Source organism: Rhinichthys klamathensis, unplaced genomic scaffold (assembly GCF_029890125.1).
Source record: "Rhinichthys klamathensis goyatoka isolate OS25496 unplaced genomic scaffold, OSU_Roscu_1.1 h1tg000210l_1, whole genome shotgun sequence".
Classification (NCBI taxonomy): Eukaryota; Metazoa; Chordata; class Actinopteri; order Cypriniformes; family Leuciscidae; genus Rhinichthys; species Rhinichthys klamathensis.
Window position 1 is genome coordinate 1434758 of NW_026606735.1, and position 27641 is coordinate 1462398.

Consider the following 27641-nt stretch of genomic DNA (forward strand, 5'->3'; position numbering starts at 1 on the left):
TTTTCTGCTGCACTGTATTAAATTCCATCAAGTTAATTACGCGTTTGGGTTTTGTAAGTAATCGCATACAAGAAACTGAGATGTAGTCAGAAGCGTTCGGATGTATATCTGTAATTGAGTAATGGACACCAAGTATGAGAGTGTAATCAGAGACTCGGCCATGTCAAAGAAGCTTCAGGAAGTAGAGGAGCTCTTTCGCTGCAGCGTGTAGCATCACAGATTGTTTGTGCTCATTAGTTTTATCAAATGTGTATTTAAAAAAAGCAAACTATGAAATCTGTAATACTGTAGAGAAGTTTGTACAGACGTGCACATGAAAAAAAAAAGTTTTACATACAAATTATTTATACACGTTATCAGAAATAAAGATTTCTACAAATTTTGTAGACCAAACTGCTTTTTTTTCCTGTTCATCTTTTATTTCTGTGATTTGTATGTATTGGTATAAAACAATATTATAAACATGGCTCAACAACAAAGCATGAAAATGACCAAATAAAATAAAATTTAATTTACAAGAAATGTCATCGCAAGAACTGAAATCTAAACAACTTGGACACAAATGGCTTGCTTTTTCCTACAGCTGTCATTTTCCATTTGTACTTCCAGTGATCAATGCTGCTTTGAATCTGCATATACTGCTCTCTTAGTGGTCTGTTGTGTGTGTGTGTGTGTATCACATTTTGGGAGGTGGAGAAAGATATCTTCTTCCATTAGGATTTCCCTCATGAAATATACAGAGACTTGGTGACCTCCTTCAGATCATCGAGACTTGATCCGTGGAGCCACCTTTGATAATGAAAGAGTCTAAACACATGAACAATCATGTAAAATTAAGCAGAAATACAGAAGAAAAAAACTTACCACCATCAGATGACCATTTTTGCCTTTATAAATCATAGGATCTTGGCCAGTGCTGAAGTCCACACCGCTCTCCTTTCCTGCCTGGATCTCAAACTTTATGCTGCGAGAAGATCAGATGTTAACACATTGTTCCCAAATGAAGATTGCAGGTTGGAAAAAAGGTGATGTTAATGTTTTTACCTTCCCTGAACAACCTTGATGTTATTCTGCTTGTTTGCAATCATAGCCAGTTTGGTCAAAGCTTCAAACAGGTGGTCACACTGAAGTACCAGGTCCCCCTTGGAGAAAAGAAACTACATTAGTACATGCAAATTAAGCATGAACTTCTGTAACGTTCTACCGTGAAACAATTTAGAGTTTACATACATCCTGTGAAGCCTGGTTTGCTCACCTTCTGTTTTGGATCATTAAAAGCAACATGAAGGATCATAACGGAGTCACCCAGATTACTGACTGAAGCACCTGTGTGCACAAGAAATTCACTCTGGACTCTATTCTCACCAACTTTGCAAATAAATGTATAATACAAAGTATTGTTTATATATATAATATATAATACAAAACAGTTATTTTAAATAAAAATAATTAGGGAATCATCTATATGAAAATTTTGGCCGATACCGATAACCCTTTGTATTTGAAAGCCGATGACCGATATATTGACCGATAAATCTAAATCCATTTTTTTTTTTGCGAGCTTGCTAAAAAAAAAAAAGCCATGAACGGATATGTTCTCATTATAATTTTATGTAGCCTATATGACAGACTTGCGCTGCACCTTTTTGAAGTGATTTCAATCATATTTCAAACAATTCAAAACCATCATGACGAACAGTGCACATCTGAAGTGTCCCGGCTAAAGGAAATAATCCGTTATTTATCGGCTTTAATATATCGTCCAAATTTTATTATCGGGCCAATAACTATAACATTAAAAATGATACCGATATGGTGCCCGATATATTGTGAACCCCTAGTAATAATCTTTCACAATATTACTGTTTTACTGTATTTTTGATCAAATAAATGCAGCCTTTATAAGCCTAAGAGAGTTCTTTCAAAAACGTAAAAAAAATCATACTGACTCAAATCTTTAAACAGTAGGCTAATGTAACTTTCTAAATACACAAAATATACATTGTCTCTGTCAACAACAACAAAATCAATGCAAAAATATACCATTAGGGGTACAATATGCCCATAAAGGGTACACTTTATATCTTATTTACCTCTAAAGGATGTATACTGGTACCTTAGAAGTACATTATTGTCCCTTAGTAATGTCGGTACTAACATGATGCACCCTTTAGGGGTAGATAAGGTACAAAGTTGTACCTGCGAAGAGACTGCCCGGGTAAGAAGCTTGAGGAATGCTACACGGAAATAATTAAAAGGAGACCACTTTAAAAGTTCTGTAATGTTGTTTTATTTCACTGAGTTACTACTACGCATGTCATGTTCCCATCTGAACCTACCTTTTAGAGAAACATAGTCCACTTTCTGTTTGATCTTAGCCTCTTCTACCAGGTATACAGCTACCTGAGTGAGAATAAGTTGCCTTTGTCTGGGCTTAAATCCATTCCTGTCATACTTGACCACAGGAACGCTGTACTGCAGAGAGAGGTGTTGTGTTTAGGTGGTGAATGGAGAACAGGTTCTTATTCTATTCTGCATGAATGACAAAAAGATTCTGATTTACCTTGATGCGTTCATGTCGTATAGTCTGAAGAACCCTCATATTGATTTCCTGTTCATCTGGTACATGGAACAAAATGTGTAAGATATGCAAAAAGATCTGTGCAAAACTGTTAGTGTTTTTTTTTATGTAGAATAAACTGTACTGACTGATTCTAGAGTCCATAAAAGGAACAGCGATGCTTGGAGGATAGCTATCCTTCTTTCCCTTAAACATGGCACTGGTTACTACTTTTTGTTGCAGCTGTGAAAAGATATAGCATTCAGTCTTCGTCGTCATCATTAACCAGTTAATAAACTGGCTGAAAGTGTACTTTAAAAGACACAAAAGCCTATGACAACAGTGATAGTGACCTGTGCTTTTTTCTGTGGCGTAATTCCCCGCACATACTTCCTCACCATCATTCGTGTGTGCAGCTGTCGCAGAATCTCTGAGGTCTACAAACAACAGCGTCAGAGACTTTTCCAAATTGAAATAGAAAATCCTGCTCATGAAAGTATGCATACAGTGGCCCCAAAAGCATTTGGACAGCAAGACAGGCTACACAAATGTAATAGATATCACTATTCTCCCCCAGTTGATTGATTACATAAAGAATTTCAAACATCATTTTGCTTTGGAAGTTTTCAGAAATTGTGTGTAAATATGCAAATTAGGTGTTATGTAATTAAATATGCATGGATTTGCATACATTTCAAGAACAGAACATTGGATAAATCCAGGTTCAAGTTCATGTTTCACTTTAGTCAAAGGTTATAACAAAAGACATTTTGATATGGGAAACGTTAAATGAGCAAAACCCCTCTGTAAAAGCCTTCAGAATATAGAAAGGAATAAAAGTCAAATAGCCCCCAAAATCTCAAAATTGACCAGTGCATTAAAAAACAACGTTTTTGCCTTAAGCACTTACAAATGAAGATTACATAACATATCAAATCAAGTGGCAATTATTTTGATGGCACTTTTAAGGCAATGAAATATACATTTTACAATATCTGTTCATTCCCTGATTGAGCAGTTTCTATATTGTACTGATCTGCACTTTTTATCTCAGTCTTCTTATATGCTTTTAAGTATACCTCTTATCTTCCTTTTAATGTATACCTTATTTTGTTTTAATTTATCCCCTTTTATTGTTTTTTGTTGTTGTATTTTTATTTGTATGTTTATAGTGTATGAAATGTGCTATTAGTGCTATATACATAAACTTGCCTTGTCTTTAAGTGTTCAAACACTTTTTGGAGCCACTGTTGGGTTCCTCAGATCTTAGTAACAGAGAATTTGTGAATACCTCTGTCATGACTGGGGGAGGTGTCAGCCATGTGGTCTTGTCCAGGACGGTTTTTGGTAAGTTGCCTTTGAGTCTATTCAGGTAGCTCTGTCGGACGAAGGCCAGGTATTCAGAGTTGTCAGTTGTTTTTGCTTCACGTCTTGTCATATAGCCCTTAATAAACCTGCATGGAAACATCATGTCATAACGGGAATGCCATCTCATCCCTTAAGTGAAAGGTTATACACCTGGTAAATAAGGTGTATTAATATTAGAAACTTATATTACTAACTTTTTAATGACTTTCACAGCCCAGGCTCTGCGATCTTTCTCTTTGCGTGCCTGCGCTCCTCTCCAACATGACTCAATTTTTGTAGCTAAATGATGGCAAAAAAAAACTAAAAGATGAATCACATAATAAAAATGCAAATAGCGCATGTATGCATGCACTCTAAAAAATGCTGGGTTTTTTCAACCCAAATTTGGGTCAAATATGGACAAACCCAAATGTTGGGTTAAAAATGTAATTAAAACATTTACAGTTGAAAGTGAAAGTTGAAGTTCGGGTAAAATTGTAAATTACATTTTTAACCCAACATTTGGGTTTGTCCATATTTGACCCAAATTTGGGTTAAAACAACCCAGCATTTTTTTTAGTAGACTTCATATTGCAATGGACTGTCATAAGATTCTGTAATATACTTCAAATAATAGTAATTATAGAAAAGCTGTATTAAATCAATAAATACTGTTACTTACCAGCCTCTTTCTGTTTTCGAAACTCTCCTTTTGCTCTGTAGCCTTTGTATTTGGCCTGTATTCTTGTAGCTGTAAAAGCAACATTAAAATGTTTATAATATATATATATATATATATATATATACTGTGTATTTAAATGAAAATGTTTCTCTTGAGTTCTCTGTTGCTTACCCAGTTCATTTTTGCAGATTTCAAAGGCATCTTCTATGGCAAAAAGTGTCCTGGCATATCGTATAAATATCTTTGTTCTGTAGAAGGAGGGTGATATTGAAAATGTGTCTCAATCAGCTCCCTAGCTTTCCAGGTCATGAATAAGAATATCGCGTACACAAATTCGGGCACTGGTAAGGACCCTGGCTCACTACTCAATTCTGGGACTCTGTTGACTCTATTTCCGCAGACATGACAATGTCCTCACTGTACAACATCACTACTGGTATTTATGAACAGCAGAACGGATATCTTTCGGACATTTCTTTTTAATGTTATTTAAAGTACATTATGATAAATACTTCGCTTGTTACATATGCGTGCAACATTTCAGCTGTAAATAAATTATGTTAGCTAGAATATGTTAATTACCTGTCTAGCGATGCTGAAATATAATTAAATAATTTGTATTTTTTTTAAAAACTTTGCATAGTGAGTTGGCTTACGCGATTTATGTTTCGCGCTCCAGAACTTTAGTCAAGGGAACAAAGTGAGCATCGATGGTCCCTGGTTTTCAAAAGTGCATTGTGGGACTTTTTAGGGATTGAATGTTTCAGTGCACTGGTAGGATTTTGCAATTGAGACAGCCCTTAAAATGGCCGACTCCCTGATCAGTGCCCTGACTACTGAACTAGAGAGCTGATTGAGACGCACCCAAAGTGTAGTTCAGGTTTGCATGGTCGAAAACAGATGCGAAATGTTTAGTTTTAAATTGTAAAGTTGGAAGTCTGAACAGCTCACCTCCCCATTTTATACTCATCAGGCTGGTAGCCTAGATGTTGCACCAGGGTTTCGACCCCATCTGCAGGTAAACCTCGCCAGTGGGGCCAAGTGGCAGGACAAAGTGCTTTATACCTTAGGAACATTGCATATGTTAAGTATTTCAATTCCACTAATGTTGAAAAGCTAACGGCTGTCATATCTGAGTGTGTGAGCGCATTGGATGCTGCCAGTATACCTCTGTAGAAAAACCTCATATCTACGGCGATATGCAAATCCAGCTCGTCTGACCCTCAGGTGCTCCATTAACCCCAGATATTTCACCTGGTGTCTGACCAGAACTTCATCAAACTTGCCTGTGATACAACAAAAATGCATTTGACACACAAAAAGTAAACAAACGTGTGCTTTTTCTTGTTATAATAATACTGGTAACTTTGTCTTAAACATTTTTGCACAAGTTTCTCACCTGGCTGTTTATTGTCATTGGACTTGAGGCAGCGCACGTACCACGCATCCTTGGCTGTCAGAATCTCCGTCAGCTGCAGAAGACTGTTCTTAAACTGAGTGGCCACCTACAGATTTCATACCACAAAACAGATTAAATGAGATGTCACATTTAGTTCCAAATCATATGAGCTGTCACAGCAGCATTTTTTTTTTTTTATTCTTTTTTTTTTTCAGTTTTCTTGGTTTAAAATAGCATAGGCAACACTATTCATGCAGCAATTTATAGAAATGCTAAAGGCCCATTCACAACAAGAACGATAATTACAAAGATAACAATATCTATATTATCATCTACACCAGCAGACAATATCATTCTGTTTATTCTAATAAGTGTGCACTGCAGTTCTGTCGTCTGCCGCTTTAAATGCTCGAGGTCTCAAACCAGGATGGATTTTGATTGGATGTCAATGTTTTTATTGTTCATGAGTTGGACATTTTTTTTTACTATATCGTTTCTCTGTGCCACCATAGTTATAGTTGTGGTATGAAATCGGCAATTCTTTTAAATTTAGAACGATTTTTAAAACTTTATCTATATCGTTATAGTTATCGTCCTTGGTGTGAACGGGCCTTAAAGGCTTGTGTGTATTTTCAGTATGGAAATAATTCCTGGATCACATACAAAATTTGCAATATAGTGTCTGTGATCTGGGTTTGTTTGATTGGTTGATTGATTGATTGATTGATTGATTGATTGATTGATTGATTGATTGATTGATTGATTGATTGATTGATTGATTGATTGATTGATTGATTGATTGATTGATTGATTGATTGCAAACTTACTATGTTGCATGTGTAATTCTTATTATTTTGGAAATAACTATTTTAAAAACAACTATAAATAAAAACTTTTCTTTTGTGCTTTTATTCCAGGGTTTGTGTCGAATTCAAGTCCAATCAAATGATAATGTAAAATCTTGAAATTACATTTGGTTTCATATATAATAGCAATGGAAAGTCAAGAGCATTGCAAATACAGTGCTCAAATTATAATGCTTTACTATAGCTCATTTTGGCAAACAAGACATCTGGATATTTCAAAGCTTACTGTGGTATACCCCAAATTTAATTTGTACAATTTCATATCATCTTAAAAAATATGTATATTTTTAACACAGTGAGTGGACTCACTGTCTCAGGTCTTCTCCTGCTGTCTCCCTCAGTGGCTGGAAAGCACTGCTGTATTATTGGGTTCTTTGACAGGCGCATCACCTGTTGGTTACACATACACAAATGCAGACACATAAGAAATACACATGTGCACACACGATTGCTGCCATTAACTCTTGTAGGACCAAAAGTAATAGAAAGCAAACAATTATGCGGCTTTTTGAGCCATTTTCCTTTCATCCACCCTCACGAACGTTATCCTTTATTGTACACCCTGTGCACTTACATCTTTGATGTTCTTGTACAAAAGATCATTGTTTTTGTCAATGAACCCTGTTGAAATGAGACAAAAAGAATGGATCATAAAAACAACAGGTTGTGAAAGCCAAAAAAAGGTGTTTTTCTTCTCTTACCCACAACGCAGTATGTCACCTCTCCTGCATAATGAAGAAGACGAAAATCTCCTCTCTCCAGAGACTTACGGGTCTTCTTATCAGCCAGTTTATGCCTTCAGTTCACAGAATAGCAAAGGAAATTTCTCTCATAAGACCAAAATCAAATCAAATCACTAAAAATACTTAAATTAAGAGCAGAAGTCTTCATATTTTTCAGGCGGGAACTATTTATGATGCTTAAATTGCACATGCATTAAAATAATAATTTGTATTTGTATATTGATTTTATTATTTTTACTGATAATAGAAATGTACAAATGTTCTCTTTTTTTATTTCATTTGCTTTATTAGAGGGACATATAGCTGAACATTTGCTTAGTTTGAAGTTAACCGTTATATATTTTTACCACATATCTTTAATATTTACATTATTTGTAAAAAAAATATATATTTAATTAAATATCATCAATGTTTTATATTTTTCAATATTTTGATTGTAATTGTTCAATTAAAATGTGCAGACACCTTAGGGTCACAAACCCCCTTTTGAAGATCCATTCGCTCTTGGTCTGCTTAGAAATACATTTATGATTATCTTTAAGTTATTTTTAACTTTTATTGCAGGTTATTTGGATGTGTGTTTCCTGGGAATCATACAACATTGACATTGCTAGTGCTATGGTCTAGTGAAGTACAATAACTTTCTTTTCTTTCTTTCTTTTTTTTCTGGAGGTTCTTGGCACTCAGTTAGTAATTCTAGAACTTAATTTGTATTTGACCTTGATACAAAGCGAGTAACACAACATCGTAATCTCTCTATCTCCCAGACTGCTGTTCATCAGGGTGTCAGTCAATACAAGGCTTAAGAGAGACAATGTAGCCAAACCAGGGGGTGAATGCTTCAGTTTCAAATATAACAAGACTTGGCTGATTCTTCAACATCAGAGGCTTGTAGTGAAGAATCACACTGCTGATAGTTTCTAGCAGTACTGAATTAATTAAAAGATACATAGCAGAGGAACACTTGTTTAGTGTCACATATAATACTGATTTATTTAACAAACTCACGTAACAAAGTGAGGATGATTGCCCATTTTCTCTTCAAGTTTCTCAAGAAAAGTGAGATCCGAGGCATCACCTGGCCTCACACACTCATCATCCTGAAATACAAAAAGACACAAGTTCTCCCAAGCAAATGCTTCAGTTTGCAACAAACAGTAATGCTTCATTTCAAGAAGTGAATTATATCTATTTATGCCTCTTCAGTGTTCTCATTATTTTATACCAGCACAGAGATGATTCCTCTGTGCTTCTCCTCCACCAGGTCACAGATAATTTTATTGTTGAAGAACTGCACCGGCTCCCACTAAAACACGGTGAAAGAAAATGACCCTTATTATTATTCTATAAGTGGTGTTTGAATGATGAATGAATGATGTGCTCTAACTCACCCCTATTCCTTCTGCTTCATATTCCTCCTGTTCAGACTTCAGCGTCAATTGAATGAAGAGCTGCTGTAACTTCTCATTGCAGTAGTTTATGCAAAACTGCTCAAAACTAAGCATAGACATAAAATGAACAAAAATCCATAACATCATGCACACAAAATATTTTATTTTTAATTCTATCTATCTATCTATCTATCTATCTATCTATCTATCTATCTATCTATCTATCTATCTATCTATCTATCTATCTATCTATCTATCCATCCATCCATCCATCCATCCATCCATCCATCCATCCATCCATCCATCCATCCATCCATCCATCCATCCATCCATCCATCCGTCTATCTATCTATCTATCTATCTATCTATCTATCTATCTATCTATCTATCTAATTCCAAACACATACCTGTTAACAGTGAATACCTCAAATCCATAGATGTCTAACAATCCAATGACTGTCTTCCTGTTAGAATCCTAAAAAAAGGCAACCCATACGGAAAAACAAGTATGCTTCAAGTTCATTTGATTAAGTATACTTAAGTAAATTTCAGGTACATTTTAAGTATACTTTGTGTAACCATACTACAGTTTTTCTCAGTCGCTTTGGTGCATTTCTCACATCACTATTTACATTTGCACAACAATTAATGGAGTTCTCAAAACAATTAGTACAAACTGCAAAACCTAGTTGATAACCTCCAAAAGCATGCCACTTGCTCAAAATTGATAGCTCATTCCTCAAAAGCAATTGTCAATGAAAGTGTCAGTGTCATCAAGATGAAAAGTCCTGACACCATTGTTTATGAACAAGATAGTCAAATGGCTTTGTCATGTTTTCATTATGACAGTTTACTCTGTAAATGCTTTCCAATGCAAAAAAGTCAGATCTTGGTGACACAACCAGAAAATGGTCAAGACAGCACTATACTATTTGCACAGCCATTTGAAAACTACAGTAAAGTTACACATTACTGTATTTAGTGAGGTAACTGAGTACAAGACACTGAATATGTATGTTTCACATTTTTTACTGCATATGCTCTTTGCCATTCTAATTTGTTCACAGCATTGTGCAAAAGAAAAAATACACCCTTATTTACAACATAAATTCCCTTTGGGTAGAGCTGTGCACAACAGTGTAAACAATATTGCAGGACATATTGGAACTGAACAGACAACATGCATAGTACTGTAAATCATTCATGCACATCCCTTCTCATCAGTGAAAGCTGAGGTTCACCTGAGAGAAATTGTTCAATTTAGGATAAAAAAAGATTTAAAAAAAAAAGATAAAAAAAGATTTTTGAAAAATGTCAAATTTGCTTGACAGATTTTGACAACTAGTTCAACATTTTTGTATGTGATGACTCAAGCGATGAAATGAGGACTATTAGTTTTATATGGATTGACTATTCAGCATTCACAAGTATAGTTAATTTTGACTGACATGACATAAGCAAATGATAATGTTATAAAACAGTAGAGAGTTGTATGAAAGCAATTGATGCACGTCAAAAAGCATTTGCAATTTGTTGGAAGGAATGAGAAACGTCTCGGTTACTGATGTAACCCTCGATCCCTGAGTAGACGTTACGTCGAATGACGACGAATGGGGCTCGCTTAGAAGCCTCTCATCTTCGAAAGAAATAAAACGAGCCAATGGCAAGGAAATGCCATGGGTCTGTGGAATTTGCATGGCGTAACTCCGCCCCACCGCGTGGGTATAAAAGGAAGGACGCCGCAATATGCAGATATTTTTCTTCGCTGAGAATCCAAGACTGAACTCGGCTGTTTCAGTGGTACAGCGGAAGTGGCAGGGAGACGTAATGTCTCCACTCCCTACTCAGGGAACGAGGGTTAGACGTCGAATGACGACGAAATGGGGTTCCCAGTCCAATCACGCCACCTTGGCTGTCTTCCAGTGCCTTGCGTAAGTCTGAGCTCCCTGTCGTGAGACTAGCACAGACGAAGGACTCCTACTTAACACAGGAATACCAAGGTACACTGGGAAGCATATCTCAAGGGAAATATGCAATCAGTGCCTGCCCGAAGGGGGGGGGGGGGGGACTTACAGAATACACATATGACCCGGAGGGGGGTGCATACGGAGAACACTGGGGTGTCCAGCCCGTAGGGTGGAATATTTCAACCCCAGGAGTGGCAGAGTGGCTTGCCAAGGGAAAGACACATGCTCAGAGAGGCTTACAGTGGAAATACACATGTGGGGGTCACCCAGAGGGCTAGCGGCACCTAGCCAATCGCGAAAGCTGGCATAACTCTGGCGTTGACGTCAACAGCGCTGGAGGAACTCAGGGCTTGTGAGGCTCACCTGAGGAGAATATTGCAAGTATCCAGTCCGTGGAGTGGATTGGCGAGCAAGCGAAGACACCTGAGCGGGTCTTAGTACCGGCTGGTTGAAGCGAGTACACGGAAGGACACTGGCTCCACTTGGAGATTGTAGAATCTGGCGAAAGTGTTGGGTGTCGCCCAGCCTGCAGCTCTGCAGATGTCTGTTAGCGAGGCGCCATGCGCTAGAGCCCAAGAGGAAGCCACACTCCGGGTGGAGTGGCCTTTCGCACCAAGGGGGCACAGTCGACCTTGCTGCTGGTATGCCAAAGCAATGGCGTCCACTATCCAGTGAGACAGCCTCTGCTTGGAGAGAGTCTTTCCCTTCAGCTTCCCACCGTAAGCATGGAGGGTGCGTACTGGACAGAGCAGTGCCAAGGCTGGGTCTGCCTCCTCCAGGGGCAGCGCTTGCAGGTTCACCACCTGATCTCGAAAGGGAGTGGTGGGAACCTTGGGCACATATCCAGGCCGGGGTCTCAGAATCACGTGAGAATAGGCCGGCCCGAATTCCAGGCACGCTTCGTCAACGGAAAATGCGTGCAGGTCCCCTAACCTCTTAATGGAGACCAATGCAACCAGGAGCACTGTCTTAACTGAAAGGAACTTAAGCTCCACTGATTGCAGAGGCTCAAGGGAGCACTCTGCCGGGCAGTTAGAACCACTGAGAGGTCCCAAGAGGGAACGAGAGGAGGGCGAGGACGATTCAGTCTCCTCGCTCCTCTCAGGAACCTGATGATCAAGTCGTGCTTTCCCACGGACTTAACCTCAACTGCGTCGTGATATGCGGTGATAGCGGCAATATAGACTTTCAGGATGGAGGGAGACAGCCTTCGCTCCAACCCATTTTGCAGGAAGGAAAGCACGACACTGATCGGGCATTTTCTGGGGTCTTCTCGGTGAGAAGAGCACCAGTAGAGGAAGAGGTTCCACTCCAACGCGTAGGCATGTCACATGGACGATGCTCTAGCGGAAGTGATGGTAGCCACCACCGCTGGTGGTAGGGTACTCAAACCTGCCTTGTCCTGTCCAGGAGCCACACGTGGAGGTTCCAAGTTCGGGACGAGGGTGCCACAGGGTGCCCCGTCTCTGAGAAAGGGTCCTTCCTCAGAGGGATTGGCCAGGGAGGTGCTGTCGCGAGGAGTACAAGTTCGGAGAACCAGGTCCGGCTGGGCCAAAGAGGCGCAACCAACATGACCTGCTCCTCGTCTTCCCTGATCTTTCACAGGGTCTGTGCAAGAAGGCTCACTGGGGGAAACGCATACTTGCGGAGGCCCCGCGGCTAGCTGTGTGCCACTGAGTCTGTGTAGAGCGTGCCCTCGGTCAGGGAGTAAAACAGGTCTGCAATGGGACGAGTCGTGGGAGGCAAACAGGTCTACCTGTGCGTCCCCAAACTGATCCCAAATCAGCTGAACCGACTGGGGATAGAGTAACCATTCTCCAGGAAGAGGCTGAGACGTGAAAGCTCGACGGCTGCACAATTCAGGGTTCCCGGAATATAATGGCTCGAAGCGACCTCAGATGTTTCTGACTCCATAAGAGGAGGTGGCGGGCGAGTTTCGACATGCGGTGGGAGCGTAGACCACCTTGTCAGTAGATGTACGCTACTGTCGCGGTATTGTCGGACTAGTACGTGCTGGTTCTTGAGCAACGCATGGAAGCGGTGGAGAGCGAGACGTACTGCCAGCAACTCGAGGCAATCGACATGCAAAAAAGGCGCTGGGGTCCTGTCCAGGAGCCCGCGGCAGCATGTCCATTGCACATGGCACCCCAGCCCGTGGAGAAGGCATCTGCTGAGACAACAACATGCCTGGAAACTCGTTCTAAGGGCACTCCGGCCCGTAGAAAGCTGAGGTTCGTCCACGGGGTGAAGGTCTGACAGCAGGTCGGAGTTACTGGTACTCGGAGCGTGCCTTGTTGCCATGCCAGAGCTGAAGCGGTCTCATATGAAGCAATCCGACCGGCGTTGCTGTGGCTGCGGATGCCATATGCCCCAGGAGCCTCTGAAATAACTTCAGTGGAACCGCACTCTTGCCCTCGAACTATCTATGGCAAGTCAGCAGTGACTGCACGCACGCTCTTGCTCGTAAGCTGTGCGCACATGGCGACCGAGTCGATTTCCATACCGAGAAAAGAGATCCTCTCCACGGGGCAGCGTTTGCTCTTTTCCCAGTTGACCCGAAGGCCCAGACGAGCTATTTGGCGGAGCACTAGGTCCCTGTGTTCACAAATCTGGTCTCAAGAGTGAGCTAGGAACAGCCAGTCGTCGAGATAGTTCAGGATGCGAACCCCGTGTTTGCCGAACGGCACAAGGGCTGCCTCAACAACCTTCGTGAAGTCGAGGAAGAAAGGAGACATGGAAGTAGGCGTCCTTCAGGTTGATTGCTGCAAACCAATCCTGTGGACGCACACATTCGAAAATGCGTTTGGCCGTGAGCATCTTGAACGGAAGCCTTTTTAGAAGGGAACGGTTCAAAACGCGCAGGTCCAGGATTGGTCAAACCTACCGGTTTTCTTGGGTACAATGAGGTCGGGGCTGAAGAGGGGGTCTCGATCGTACCCTTCGCCAGTAGGGTGACGACCTCCGTACGCATTACAGGGGCATTGCCACCCACCACTGTATAGCGGATTCCCCGGAGCGGGGAGGAGGCCGTGCGAACTGAATCGCAAAGTCGAGCCTGATGATTCTCGTGAGTCAGTGGGACAGATTGGAAGCTCCAAAGCTGAACCAGCGGGGTCATGTGAATCACAGACGTACCCATGATGGGGCAGCGAGGCAGAATGATCGGCCCAGACGTGGGAGGTGGTGCGTCCCGATGTGGGGGCACCGTCATATGCCGCATCCTGACAGAGGAAGGCCAGGGAAGGACCAGCGTTCCACAGGGGCCTGGTCTGTCAGGGGTCTGGCGACAGAGGGGCCAAGAGTGGCGAGACTCGTAAGCGGCATGCACTGCCATCCGCGCCCTCTGGGGGCTCAGAGATGGGATGTCAGTTCTTTGGAGAAGAGGTTTTCCCCCGGCCCTCCACCGGGGGAAGGAGTGGCCCTGCAACCACTTCCTGAAAGAACTGTAACCCACGTCTGAGCTGCCCCTAATGGGAGCGCCGCATCGCCTGGTGTTCAGCAGGCTGCAGGACTGGTACGGGCAGGGGCGCCTTCCTGAGACCACCTCCACGGCTTGGCCCGGTGCTGCTGGGGCCGGCGGGAGGGGGCGGAAGTCGCAGGAGGGTGCGTTCGGCGGCAAGCGGACTGAGGCGTCTGAGCCGGCGGCTGGGTGGCAGCAGCTGGCTGCGGGGTCAGAACATGTTTGGTAGCCTCAGTCTGCTTCTGGGCGGCCGAGAACTGTTGGGCAGAGTCCTCGACCGCGCCGCCAAAGAGGCCAGCCTGGGATATGGGGGAGTTGAGGAAGTGGGTTCGCTCAGCCTCGCGCATATCAACCAGGTTAAGCCAGAGATGTCTGACCACGCATGTGGACATCACCTTACCCAGGGAGCGTGTGGTCACCTTCGTCGCTCGTAGAGCGAGGTCGGTGACGGCAGGCAGCTCTTGGATGAGCCCTGAATCAGCCCTACCCTCGTGCATGTCATTGAGCACCCTGAAGGATGGCAATAACATGCAGTGAGGCGGCAGCTTTATAGGTCTTTGCCACCGGAGTAGACAAAAAACCTACAGGCATTGGAGGGGTACTTGTCGCCACGCCAGGTGGAGGCGCTGTGGGGACACAGATGTGTTGCCACAGAACACTCCACGGGGGGAACCCCAGTGTACCCTTGGCCGGGGCCTCTGCAAGGGCAGAGAAGGTGGAAAAGGCCGCTGAGCTGTCGCGAAAAGTCAAAGGAGACTCCCACGATCTCATGACCTCTTCATGCACATCTGGGTAGAAAGAATTTGGGTTCACCTCCCCCAAAAACCAATCATCAGCCTTAAGTGCTCGGGACATGGTGGATGGTTCCACACAAGCCCGATACTCGCGGCGGCCCGGGAAAGCATAGCTGTCAACTCTGGATCAGACTCGTTATGATAGCACACCCGAGGATGGCAGCACAGACAAGCCCTCATCTCCAGAGGACTCCAGCTCACCATTGTGATGTGGCAATATACATGATTTCATCAGCCGGGGAACCGAATGAGATGCCGGGCCCGCCGGTGTCCTCTGACGCGGCTCTGGTCAGCGAACTCATTCGGAACCGCGCGGGTTGCAATGTGAAAGACGGGGTGTGGACCGAGGATATTTCGTCGGTTTAGTTCCAGAACCAGCCGTCTTAGGTCACCCTGGCCACCAGCCGAAGTATTATCTCGCATGGAGAAAATAGATAGGGGTGTGAATGAGGGTACTCTCGCTCTATTGAGCTCAACGAGTCTCGACCGTTACATTGCGATGGTCATGTTCCTGCTGGGAGAACGACGTGACGTATCCACGAATGCTGTCTGAGCGTGATCGAAGCCCAAACACGTCAAAACAGTGCTTGAGCCCATCAGCTGAATCTATCAGAATACCGCACTCAGAAATACACGGACAGATCGTCTTTAGAAAGACGTGCCGCGGCACGCTCTTTTTGTGAGAGAAAAGCTTGCAGCAGTGCTGAAGCGCCCAGGGAGAAACACACACGCTGTTCAGTTCAGCAGGCAGGAATGTGAAACACTTTGGAACTCGCCATCACACCAACACCGACTGGAAGCTGCTCGTCTAGAAGATTCTCGAAGATAGTCAGAGAATAGGCTGCAGGAGTGAAGAGAACTTCTTGGCTCCGAAGCGAAAACATATCTACATATTGCGGCGTCCTTCCTTTTATACCCACGCGGTGGGGCGGAGTTACGCCATGCAAATTCCACAGACCCATGACATTTCCTTGCCATTGGCTCATTTTATTTCTTTCGAAGATGAGAGGCTTCTAAGCGAACCCCATTTCGTCATCATTCGACGTAACTCGAAGTGACAACAAAAGGGAACTGCTACTATGATGTGCACAAATGACTAAATGTTATGGAGGTTGAACTAACTGTTGTGCAAATGTAAATAGTGATGTGAGAAATGCACCAAAGCGACTGAGAAAAACTGTAATATCTCTATATACAGTTTTAGAATTATACTTGTAAGTGTACTGCTTCAATACTACTTTTGGACTAAATTGGCCCAATTTTTTGTATTTTAAGTGTAACAGTAGTAAACTTTGAATACACGAGTTTACAACTAAGTTTTTCGTTTGTACTGCAACTACAAGTGAACTTATATGTATATTGATAGTTTACTAATCAAATACTCACAGTTTTTAGTTCATGAAAGTGAAAATTCTTTCATTTTTAATTTTGAAAAGAATGACGCAGGTTGTTTAGGTTTATTTGATAGTTTCTTTAAAGCTGACCGTTAGAATTTAGTTTTTTTTAGAAGTGTTTTTTAAAACTGAGCAAACCACATCCAGTGGATTTCAGCTAAATTCTACCAGTAGATTTACAGTATAACTAAATTGGCTTCAAAGGGTAATTATATGGACTTTTTTACTGTTGTCCTCTTACTTTATTCTCCAGAGACTCATTGATCCGGTTGACCAGCCATGTGAAGGCACGGCCATAGATGGCTTTGGCCAGGGCATCTCTGGCATAGATAGCGTGATCAACAGTGAACGGACTCAAAACCTGGAGATCAGAAAGACAAGATTCGACAAGGATTTTGGTTAAAGACAGTACATTTCATTAGTACATTTCACAATTGTCCTTATTTTACCTCATCTGATTTGGCTTCAATCTTTCTGAATGTAAGAGCTTCATGAAGTATCTGAACATGGACCCCTAACAGCTGAACATAAAAACAAAAAAAGGAATGTTACACAGATGTGAACTTAGAGTTTGTCAATGTTTAACACAATTAAGGGCAATATATAATAAAAACTGGGTCCCAGTTTATTTCGATATAGTCCACTTTAGACATTCTACTAACTTTGCTACATAACTACATGTCAATTAACTCAATAATATGCAAGCACATGTCAACTAACTCTCTTTAGAGTATTACTACTGTTAGGTTAGTGTCAGGGTTAGTAGAATAAGTTAAATAGGTTCTTGCAAAGTTATTTATAGTCAGTAGAATGTATGTTGGAGGACCATCAAAATAAAGTATAAGCAGATAGTCTACTAATAGTCTAATGACTGGTAGTTGACATGTAGTTGCAAAGTTATAGTTTGTAGAATGTCTAAAGTGGACTATCAGAATAAAGAGTTACCAAAAACTGACCTTGGATACCCAGCGCAGAGCTGCATTAGAGTTTAGAATAGCATAGCCTTTGGTGTCTCCATCAAAGTGCACATTCCCCAGATGGAGCACACTAGCTATGATTCCAAAGAGGTGCTAGTATATTAAAGAAAAAGTATCTGCTTATTATCAAAGGCAGCGTCCATCATAGTTGCCCACCAGATCATTTAAATCGACAAAAAATATTGCATTTTAAAAAATGCACCTCTCCTTACCTCAATGTCATTAGCATCAAAGTCAATGACCGATAATGCATTTTTGACAGTTTTCCAGTCGTTCTTGTCATTAATAGAGCTCACATTGGAACATTCTCCCTATTAAGACAACAAATGTATTTATAAAAACACTGGAGAGTCTGATTCTACTTAGAAACCATTTTGTAGTTATGTTGCACACCAGATTTAAAATGAGAAACCATACCTGCACTAAATAACTATAACGTTTAGTGTCCTTCTCTAAGCCCAGATGCCTCAGTAGGTCTTCCTCTCCTCCCTCCACCAGCTGGTAAAAGATATGAAAGTTTCTCTCACCATGGTTTTGGTGAACCACTCTAGACTTTTCCAGCAGGTAGCTGAGTATGTGGCCACCAACAGCATCTCCCTACATATTAAAATCAAGTGTGAACCTCCTTTAACATGCAATATTATTAATAGGATGAAGTTAGAAGGTATCTATACCTGGCTATCAAACTGGATGTCCATATACTTCCCAAAACGGCTGGAGTTGTCATTTTTCATTGTCTTTGCATTTCCAAAGGCCTAAAAACAGATTTGATGAATGCATGGCATACATCGTGAATGCCAGGCCTATTATGAATATTGTTGTTGGACTGACCTCTAGTACAGGGTTGGACATAAGCATGCGGTCTCTCACAGTGTCGAGTAAGGTGGAACTAGGGCAGCTGACTGCATAATACTGCAATATCTTCTTGGAGGCCTCAGTTTTGCCTGCTCCGCTCTCCCCAGATATCAAAATAAAGTGGTTGTTGGCTTCTGATAGCATGGTGTGGTAGGCATTATCCGCTAATGCATAACTGAAAAGGACAAAAGATTTACAAAATTGTCTATTTTATTTTAAAATGTTTTATTGACTGGTTTGGCAATAAAGCTAAACACTTACATATGAGGGGGAAGCTCAAAAAAGTTCACTCCCATGTAGAGGTCCATTTGTTTCTTGGTATAGATGTCCAACTCTTTGTATGGGTTTACAGATATCAGCAGAGTACCTATGTAAGTCTGTGAGCATGGAGATGTCTTTTGATTTATAAAAGATACAATCACAATTACTAAAAACGCTAATTAACCAATGTTTTTTTCACTCACGTATATCAAATCCTCTGTGAAACGTTTTTTCAGATTGTCCAGGAAGGCTGTTTCACTGTTGTGGGCGTCAAGAAGCACAAAGTCCTGGATGCCAACTCGGTCTCTGGCAATCAGGGCTCCCTCCAAGTCCAACTGACCCAGTTTAACCTTTCCTTTCTGCCAATCAGACAAGCACAACACTGACCATGACCCAATGCAATTTGTTTACACTGACCAAGTCTATAGGATTGTGTCATTCTAGATCCGTAAGGTTCAGAAGCTTAGTATTTAAAGCAGCAAAACAGGCCTAAAGATCAATTTCAGTCAAATAATCAGTGACTCCTTTCCTGTAAAATATTGGTTATGGATAAAGAAATGGCAGGACTAAAATGAAATTGGCTATTATAATGCATTTCTTCAGCTGCAGAGTCTAGCGACTCTTCACCCTTTCATTAATAGACTTGCTGTCATGTTGAGACTGAGACCAAGAATCGGGGTCTAAGGTCTCTGATTAAGTCACGATCAACCAACCGCATAATCCCCTGCTGATGTTTAACTAAGTACTTTATAATGCTGTTCTCTATTGTACAGGCTTTTGTAGAGATATCATCTGCAATGAGTAGACCATGTTCCTGTCCCTATATGACAGCTTTGCTTTAGCTACAAGAAACCCTGTTTAAATAGCATGTTGTGATTGGATTTTTTCCACAGACTGCATCAGCATTCAGTACTTCAGGCAGCCATATCTTCCAACTTGGCTCTGAGAGATACTTATGAAAGCCAAGAGTGCATGTTTTCACGCCACTGAAATATTCCCTGAGATATGGGTATAATCAAAGCCAATGCCAATATCAACAATAAAGTAGGTTTGATCAATGGCAATATCTAGTTTCCATTGGAAATCTGAAAGTGTGACCAAATGAACAGAATAAATGTAAATTAATTGACTACATTGTCCAAAATCATCTATTAATACATATACATATAAATATTTGACTTATTTATGCTTTTAAGGAACTCAGGAAGAGGTTTGGTCAAAAATGGAGTAATTTGTCCGCAAAAAAAAAATCAACCCTAATGATCAGAAATTACTAGTTACTTCCTCAATTCAGTGTCTGTCAAATAGAGAAGTGTATTTCTCAATATAAGAAAGAAACTTTTAAGGCATACATAAAAATTGTGCATTTTTAGAAGCAAGATATTTTAGGATTTCCAGTGGTCCTTACTTTTCTTCAGATTTGTCCTCTTCCCATTTTTTTAGAACCCTGGATATTACTTTCATATAGCAAATTAGAAGAAGAAACTGAAAAGGGGAAAAAAAAACCAAGTCTAATCTAACGACTAGAAGCCCCCAAAATCTCCTCCGCCCCCTTTTCACCCCCATAAACCTCATTAGCTCTGAAAGGGGCCAGTTTTTTTGTCCTGTAAATTCCAAAGACGATGGACAATAAAGAAGCTTTTAAAATGCAGTCTACATTCCATTACACATATTCTCTCTGCATATCCTTTCAAAATTTATTCATTAGAAAACATTTAATGTCACACTGAATTTCACACTGGGCAGTCCCAGGACAATAGATGAGATTTGGCCTATTTGGGCTGGTGCGGGCTGGTTGGATGTAGAGGGGGAGAGGGCAAAGGAGCAGAAGAGGGAGAGAGAAAGAGGGAGATATGGAGGGAAGGAGGGACAGAGGAAGGGAGGGAGGGGGTTGCTTATATTTGTCTGATCTGAGAGCTTCTGAAATGAGGCCTTCTTGAGACAACAGGACAGACTAAATTGTGCTGTAACGGTCTGTGTCCCGCTGCTCTCTGAGACACTCATTTAGCATGCCCTCGGGGCACACAATGGAGGCTTGTTCTGAACGCCACAGTTATACGAACACCGTAATCAAGGGTACTGTGTGTGTGTTTGGGAGGGGGACGTAATTCTCAGATGGGAGATTTTCGTCCACCTGTCCGCCAATAAAATTTTCATCCCACCGCATGCACCCCTAAGTGGTGAATCACCACCCACCACCTCACATCACTTCACGCTCCCCACCATTTCATGTCCTCACCGACAACCCCAAAACATGCCCCTCCCCCTCTCCCCCTGCTTTAAGCCAAAGGGGCAGGTGAACAATATCATTGAAGATCCCCTATTTGAGATGTCAGAACCAATCTCAATCTCAGCATTATTGTGGAGACTCCCCCTCTCTAGTTTCTGTCCCCACATGGGAACAAGCTGAACTCAATGTCACATGAGGAACAATGGACAGAGGGGATGCTAATGTTTATAGTGTGACACTTTCAGTGTGATAAGACTCATGGACATCAGCACAGGAAAAGACTGTTCCTCTTCTCAAATGAGAGACACAACTGAAAGCAGTTACTCTCATATGAACCTGTATGGTTCACATATACAGTCAAAAGTTTGGACACACCCACTCTTTCCTTATTATTATATATATAAATTGTTTTTCTGAATAATGAAAATACTTTCAAACATTTTAGTGTAAGCTTTCAGATCATATGAAACATACAGTCAAGTATGTCCAGATATTCACATCACATAATAATAATGGGCATGTTTCTACAATAGATAATTCCCAAACAATTAATTACCGTAAGCAACAAACAATTACACTTTAGTCAAAACTATTAAGATCAAACATATTTTATTCATTAGCCTGTACGAAATCCAAGAGCCAAAGCCAAGAGATCAAGTTATTTTCTTTAGTTAGAAGCTTTAGTTTTTCCCTTTTAAAGAAAATAAAATAGTTATGAAGACACAAAGTATTTAAATCACAAGACTGGTCATCCATTTGTCACATTGGGTGCTTTTTGGTATAAAAGCTATTGCCTTATAATTAAGAGATGGTCCTTCAGCCTGGTCTAAAATGTCAGTCGCGGCTGAGTTGAGATGACCTCAACCAAATCAAAGAGAGAGGGAAGGAGAGAGGAAGAGAGAGAAAGATATGGTTAAGACATCCTACTCCTCAGCAGGCCTGGCCAAGAAAAGGAAAGACTAGACATAATGGGCAATCGTAGCACTCTCCTAAAGTGAGCAGTGAGGTCTAGTTACATCTCTCTTTCTAAGAGTAAAAAAACCCTGAAGTTTTGACAGATTTACAGCTTGTGATCATCAATCAATGGGTGACATATTGGATACACTAATGCTTTCATTGTCAACTGTGTACAAAATAAAAGCAAACAGGAAGTAGAAACTGAAGAGAGTATGAGAGCATGTTAATGGACACTTTGAATGCTGAAATGCATTGCTTTCTTTTGATCTTTCTTTTGATATTTTCTTTTCATCGTTGCTTTTATTTCTATGCTTTCTTTGCTGGCTGATGTACAGATAATAACAGTGAAAACATGCTGAGCAAATATCTCTAGATGTATGCAAACAGATCCTACCTGCATCTTGTAAGCTGATTGGTTCAGCCACCGATCAAAATATGGGAACTAGTCGCATCCAGACCAACTTTGTCCTAAACAATCCTTTCACCTCGTGCTAGAGCCAAGCAAATCCTTCCATCCCAAACTCATGCCATGGAACACCCCAAAATTCCACTGTGAATCTAGAAATGAATCTTCAGTGAAACTTCTCTGAAAACTAAGGTGGCTCAAACGCGGAGAGGATGTCCCTCTATTATTGCTGTGCTCTTCACAGTAATGACCCATCTTCTGGTTGCAAGGCCTGGGTATTTAATGATTCATGGACCAGTCAGGAGGGGGTTCAGAGAACCAGAGATCTTATTCAGTGCTTACCTAGGTGTCTACCACTGCACTGGGTGTAACACAAAGATACAGAAACACGATCCGGCTAAACGTGGATATCAACCCTTTCTTTCTTTCTTTCTTTATTTAAACAGGAAAAGATTAAGAGCAATCGGGCCTGACTCAGCATAAAACTGATTTTCAGCAGGTTCCTGTTCTGCAGAACATGAATACCTCAAACACAACAGAACTCCAAGACCATACAATAACAAACACACAACAAGCACACAAACCACGACAGTAAACAAGCATCAGCAGGAGGCCATAAAGACATCTCAGTGGTCACAGATATACCTGTCCATCAGATGGCGAGCACAAGTTTGTTTAAATAGTCTTATTGATGTTATAGATCTGATGTGCTGTGGAGTCTCATTCCAGGCTCTAGTGAGCAAATTAAAGAAAGATCTCTGTCCATAGCAGTTCCTAAAAGCCGGTATAGGGAGAAGTCCAACCCTTCCCCCAGTCCTCTACCGCTGCTACGGTAAAACCAAACATTACAACAGAGCGGCTCCTGTTTCTGATCTTTGATTAGGGAAATAAATTAATGGTTAATTAACCACTGTACATTCAATCTGTGAGTTTGAAAGAGACACACAATAAAGTTGTCATTTGGGCTGACAGCACTCCTCCATGCTCTTGGCCACTTGAAGCCAGCTGGCTCAAGACTCAACCAGCATATGTTAGTCATTCAATCACAGCTTGTCCTGTAATTTAACAGAGCCAACGAACAATTACTTCATGTTGTTCTTGGATGGACTAGATTTTATGAGGTTTTAGACAGCGACTATTACTAAGCCCAACTTCATTTTCCCTTTGCCTTGTTATCTGACTCATGCTTGAGACGACTGACTGGTGTCTCTTTTCGCTCCACTAATGACCCAAATAATCCAGTAGAAAAGATTGAATTTCCTATAGCACTTGCCTTGAATCTCAAGTGTGAGAGATATACTGTATCAAGCTTGACATGCATGTGATATTCAGTGTCACTCTTGATAATTTTCAACAAGGTGACAAGTGAAGACCGTTTCCTTTGAAGTGCACTTGAACTTTATTTATATCAACTTAACCCTGACTAAACGAATGTTCAGGGTTCAATACAAGTTAAGCTCAGTCATTACAACTCATCCCTCATGTAAAAAATAAAAAAATAAATCGAAGTAACAGTGTTGCACTAACAACGGAAGGGAATAGGGCTATTTTTTTGAGAATTTAACAGCAGAAATGTGTTTTTTTTATAAAAACGTGTAACACCGTGGCTGCATCCGAAATACTTCCCTACTATATGCTATAGTAGGTGAAAAACAGTAGGTTATTTGACAAAAGAAGTATGTCCGAATTGACAGTCTTCATAAAAGAGTAGGCAAAAAGTACCTGGATGACCTACTTCTTCCGGCGAGATTCTGCAGTGTGTGTGCGATTGGGCACTTTACTATCCCATGAGGCCACAGGAGACAATTTGTGAATGGCAGTGAAGCGACGTAACTGACGCTGGTAGGTCACATGAAAATAACAAAATGGCGAATGTAGTACATCCAGATTACATTCTACACACATTCAAACAGAGCATCCTTTTTTAGCGCTTGTGAAGTAATTACTTATTCAAAAGAAGTACCTACTCAAGATAGTATGCGATTTTTGACACAGCCCGTGTCTCTACACTAATGGTGTTACAATAATTCTTCTGTCAAAACTTGATCATTATTTGATTTTTAAAGCTTTTTAAATCATTGTTTTTACATTTGTTTTATGGTTTATGGCATTGCTTTGTCGTGGTGACAAAATTGTGAAATTGGATATAACTTTACACAGAAATGGTCAGTATTTTTTTTGTTCTGTAAAATCATTTTAACACATAGGGCCCTATCATACACCCTGCGCATGTGTTTTTTGCTAGTTTAAGCCCGACGCAGTTATCATTTTCACGTCCTGCCCCACGTTGTTTAAATAGAAAATGCATTTGGGCCCATTTGTGCGCCCATGGCTGTGCTGGTCTGAAAACGAGGTGTGTTCAGGAGCATTGTTGGCGCGTTGCTATTTTGAGGCAACTGAAATAGACTGCACCATTGACCAACAAAAACCTGGTCTAAAGTCAATGGCGCAGTATTTTTTTTGTTATTTAAAGGGCTCATTAGTAATATGCACCTATAGGGGGGTCCACAATGCACGTGTACTCTACTGTGACGCGCAGCAGCACACAAACATGCCAAATATTAAAAATAAAAGGATTACAATGTAAAAGATTATTATTGTGTACATAAAGATATGGTGGAATCCGGCTTGTCTCGTAGATGGTCTGCTTGCGCACTTTAACCTCACGCACGAGCAGATCCGTTTCCTCTCTGGAGACGCGTTCAGTCTTTCCGCTTGCAAATTCTGTCATGTAAATAGCGAATCTGCCATGGCGCGGGCGCAACTGGCTTTTAAAGGGAATAGGAAATGAGACTCTGATTGTTTTTTTTTGCACGTTACGCCCAAATCACATCCATTACTCATTAAGAGAATAGGGACAACTCTTTTAGAGCATGCGCTGGGCACGCCGACCATTTTTCCCGTCGTCAAACTAGCAAAAGTGGATTCTAAGTGCACTTGCGCCGTGCGCTTTAGACCATGAGCTTAGATCGTTAAAATACGGCCCATATTGTTTATGGCTTGTGGCTAAAATTTAAAAAGTGAGTATTAACTAATGAATGTAAGCACCTCACTGTAACCAAGATTTCTGCAGTTTTTTTAAGACTTTCTTCTGTGGAACATTAAAAGAAGATATATTAAGAAATGTTTTTTTGTTCATAAAATGAAAGTCAGTGGTCACCAAAACTGTTTGATGACCAACATGTTTCAAAATATCTTCTTTTGTGTTCCGCACAAGGTGCACCTTTAACTTGTTATGAACCTGGAATATTCCTTTAAACTCTGTTCAAAATAATTGTTTGCTTTCATCAAATGGCCTTATAGTTCTGCATGTATTGCAAACAGCAAGGCCATTGCACTGTAAAGGTAAGACTACACACACCCTTCTATCCACAGTCATATTCACAGTTGTCCCATTCACAACATCTGTTGTCAAGGCTACCTTCGCCCCCTTACACAACAGGCCCGTTCTGCTCCACACCCCCCTTTCTAGTAATGCTTGTCCAGCCTTAACAGGCTTTGTGCTGCCCACTGGGCCCTGATGCAGCACGAGACCCGGCAAATCCTATTATACAGGAGTCACAGCACTTGATTTTCCCATTAGAGATTCCAAGCGGAGAATAAGGGTGTATTATAACACCGGCTTTGCCGCGTTCCCACCGAAAGTCCCACCTCACTCTCTCGTTTTCATGTTCTCTTTTCTCAGTATTAGCTGTGTTTCATCAGTTTTTTTTTTTTTTTTTGCTGTTCGCTACTTGGTGAGCAGTACGAGCTAGAAATGACAATAACTAGAAAAGATTAGCGTTCTAACAGTAATCATCATATTCTTATTGGTTTAATTTTAATTAATGAATATTCAATAAAAGCTTCTAGACTTACCATAGAAGTATCTGAAGTGGCTTTTCAATTATAGATACTCTCCACGTGCCATTGTGAGTGTTCCTACACTTTTACAGGTCGCCCGAGGCATCTTCAAACAAATCAACCAAAAGACAACCGTTTTGACATAAGCCAATTGGGACGACAAGTCGTTTTTAAAGGTGTTTAATGAATAGCAGAGAGAAGAAAGCTTTCATTTACTCTCCCTGTCAGAGTTTAGATCAGCCATGACCTGCTAATATGGCCAAAGGTCAAGAGTGTCAAGAGGTGACCTGATTGGCGACCCCCAAGACGTGGTGTTTGAACTGGAACTTTGAAGGTCAGAACAGAAACAGAAGAATAGGAGGTGACCACTAACACAAGGGGGCCCATTCAATTAATTTGAGAGTTACAAATGTTTTCTATGTATGGCAAGGCACACTATTGCATTCAGTGATGTATTAGTAATCACGGTGTAAATTGTGATGATGTTTAACAAACATATTGAATCTTGTTTCAAGATAAATCATCGCACAGAATTTGGTTACCTGCAGTGTTGTAAGTTCTTTCCCCACCTCCCCTTATTCAGGTAGTTTAATAAAGACTACTGTATAGTATTTGATTCCCAAATGTTTAAGGCCTCTAAATTATGATCGACAGTTTATACTTTTTTAGCAAGTAAAAGGCCTTTTAGTATAATTATAAAAATGTCCACCCACCCTCAGATCATGGTACATGTGTATTTTGCTGTAAAGTCTTTACTGATTTATAACTGTAGAGATAACAGGTATAAATAATATTATTATTTATATTTTTAAATGAACTACTGGACCAAAGCAACTTTGGTATAGTTGATTATCCACATCATTTTCAGAAAAATCATGTTAAAATGTGAGTATCAAATATGATACATCAGGCTTTTGAGGAATGTTTCTCAATCATCCTTTCATCGCATTGCATTATAATTTATGTTTTGCCCCAGCGCAATTAAAAACTAGTTTTGATCATAAAACTACGCTTTTAAATATAGTAATCTTAACAAGACATTATTGGAAGATGAGCTGCAATTGATATATTATGTGCATTTTAAGCCATATAAATATCAGTATATTAATATTGTTTTTACCCCATTTTTGTGTTTCACAGAAAAATAAACAGTCTCACACGTTTGAAATGACACGAGAGTGCGAAAATGCCCAGCCCAGCTCAAAACCTGTTGCTAACATGTTTCAGATGCTTTCTTCATACACATCTCAGCAGAGCCAACAGTGTTGTTGCTAATCATTTCTCAATGCACACTGTACTAAAGATTCTTTAAGGTTTCCTAATGAACCCACTGACCCTTCAGAGACAGATCTTCTTTAGACAATGCTTTAGGCTCTTCCTCTGCTGTGGTCCAGTGTCATCCTGGGTTCAGTCTGGGAGACAGCCGTCCAAAGGGTAACTCATGGTCTCTCATTAGTCTGGGAAACAGAAAGAACCAATGGAGGTTTGAACAGGAGAAGAATGACCTCA

General features: G+C 40.9%; 1 protein-coding gene across 3 annotated transcripts; it reads right to left on the bottom strand.

Annotated features, from left to right (window-relative positions):
• On the bottom strand, positions 1–27579 carry myo1ha (myosin IHa). Of its 3 annotated transcripts, XM_056263856.1 has the most exons (33): positions 27431–27579; positions 26148–26238; positions 18900–19055; positions 18697–18812; positions 18412–18610; positions 18255–18335; positions 17998–18177; positions 17793–17891; positions 17560–17673; positions 17053–17124; positions 16845–16964; positions 9396–9463; positions 8989–9094; positions 8823–8903; positions 8606–8697; positions 7556–7650; positions 7429–7475; positions 7164–7244; positions 5989–6094; positions 5758–5875; positions 5541–5654; positions 4761–4837; positions 4590–4658; positions 4123–4207; positions 3852–4014; positions 2914–2997; positions 2710–2803; positions 2564–2619; positions 2340–2475; positions 1256–1326; positions 1045–1142; positions 865–964; positions 1–789 (listed from the first exon to the last, which is right to left on the bottom strand). In XM_056263856.1, the coding sequence occupies exons 2-33, from the start codon at positions 26148–26150 to the stop codon at positions 763–765; spliced, it is 3108 nt and encodes a 1035-aa protein (XP_056119831.1). In that variant the 5' UTR covers positions 26151–26238; positions 27431–27579; the 3' UTR covers positions 1–762. The 3 variants fall into 3 exon arrangements, with proteins under 3 accessions (XP_056119831.1, XP_056119830.1, XP_056119832.1); XM_056263855.1 differs by lacking the exons at positions 26148–26238; positions 27431–27579 and adding an exon at positions 22278–22702; XM_056263857.1 differs by lacking the exons at positions 2914–2997; positions 26148–26238; positions 27431–27579 and adding an exon at positions 22278–22702.
• Positions 27580–27641: the final 62 nt, after the last annotated feature.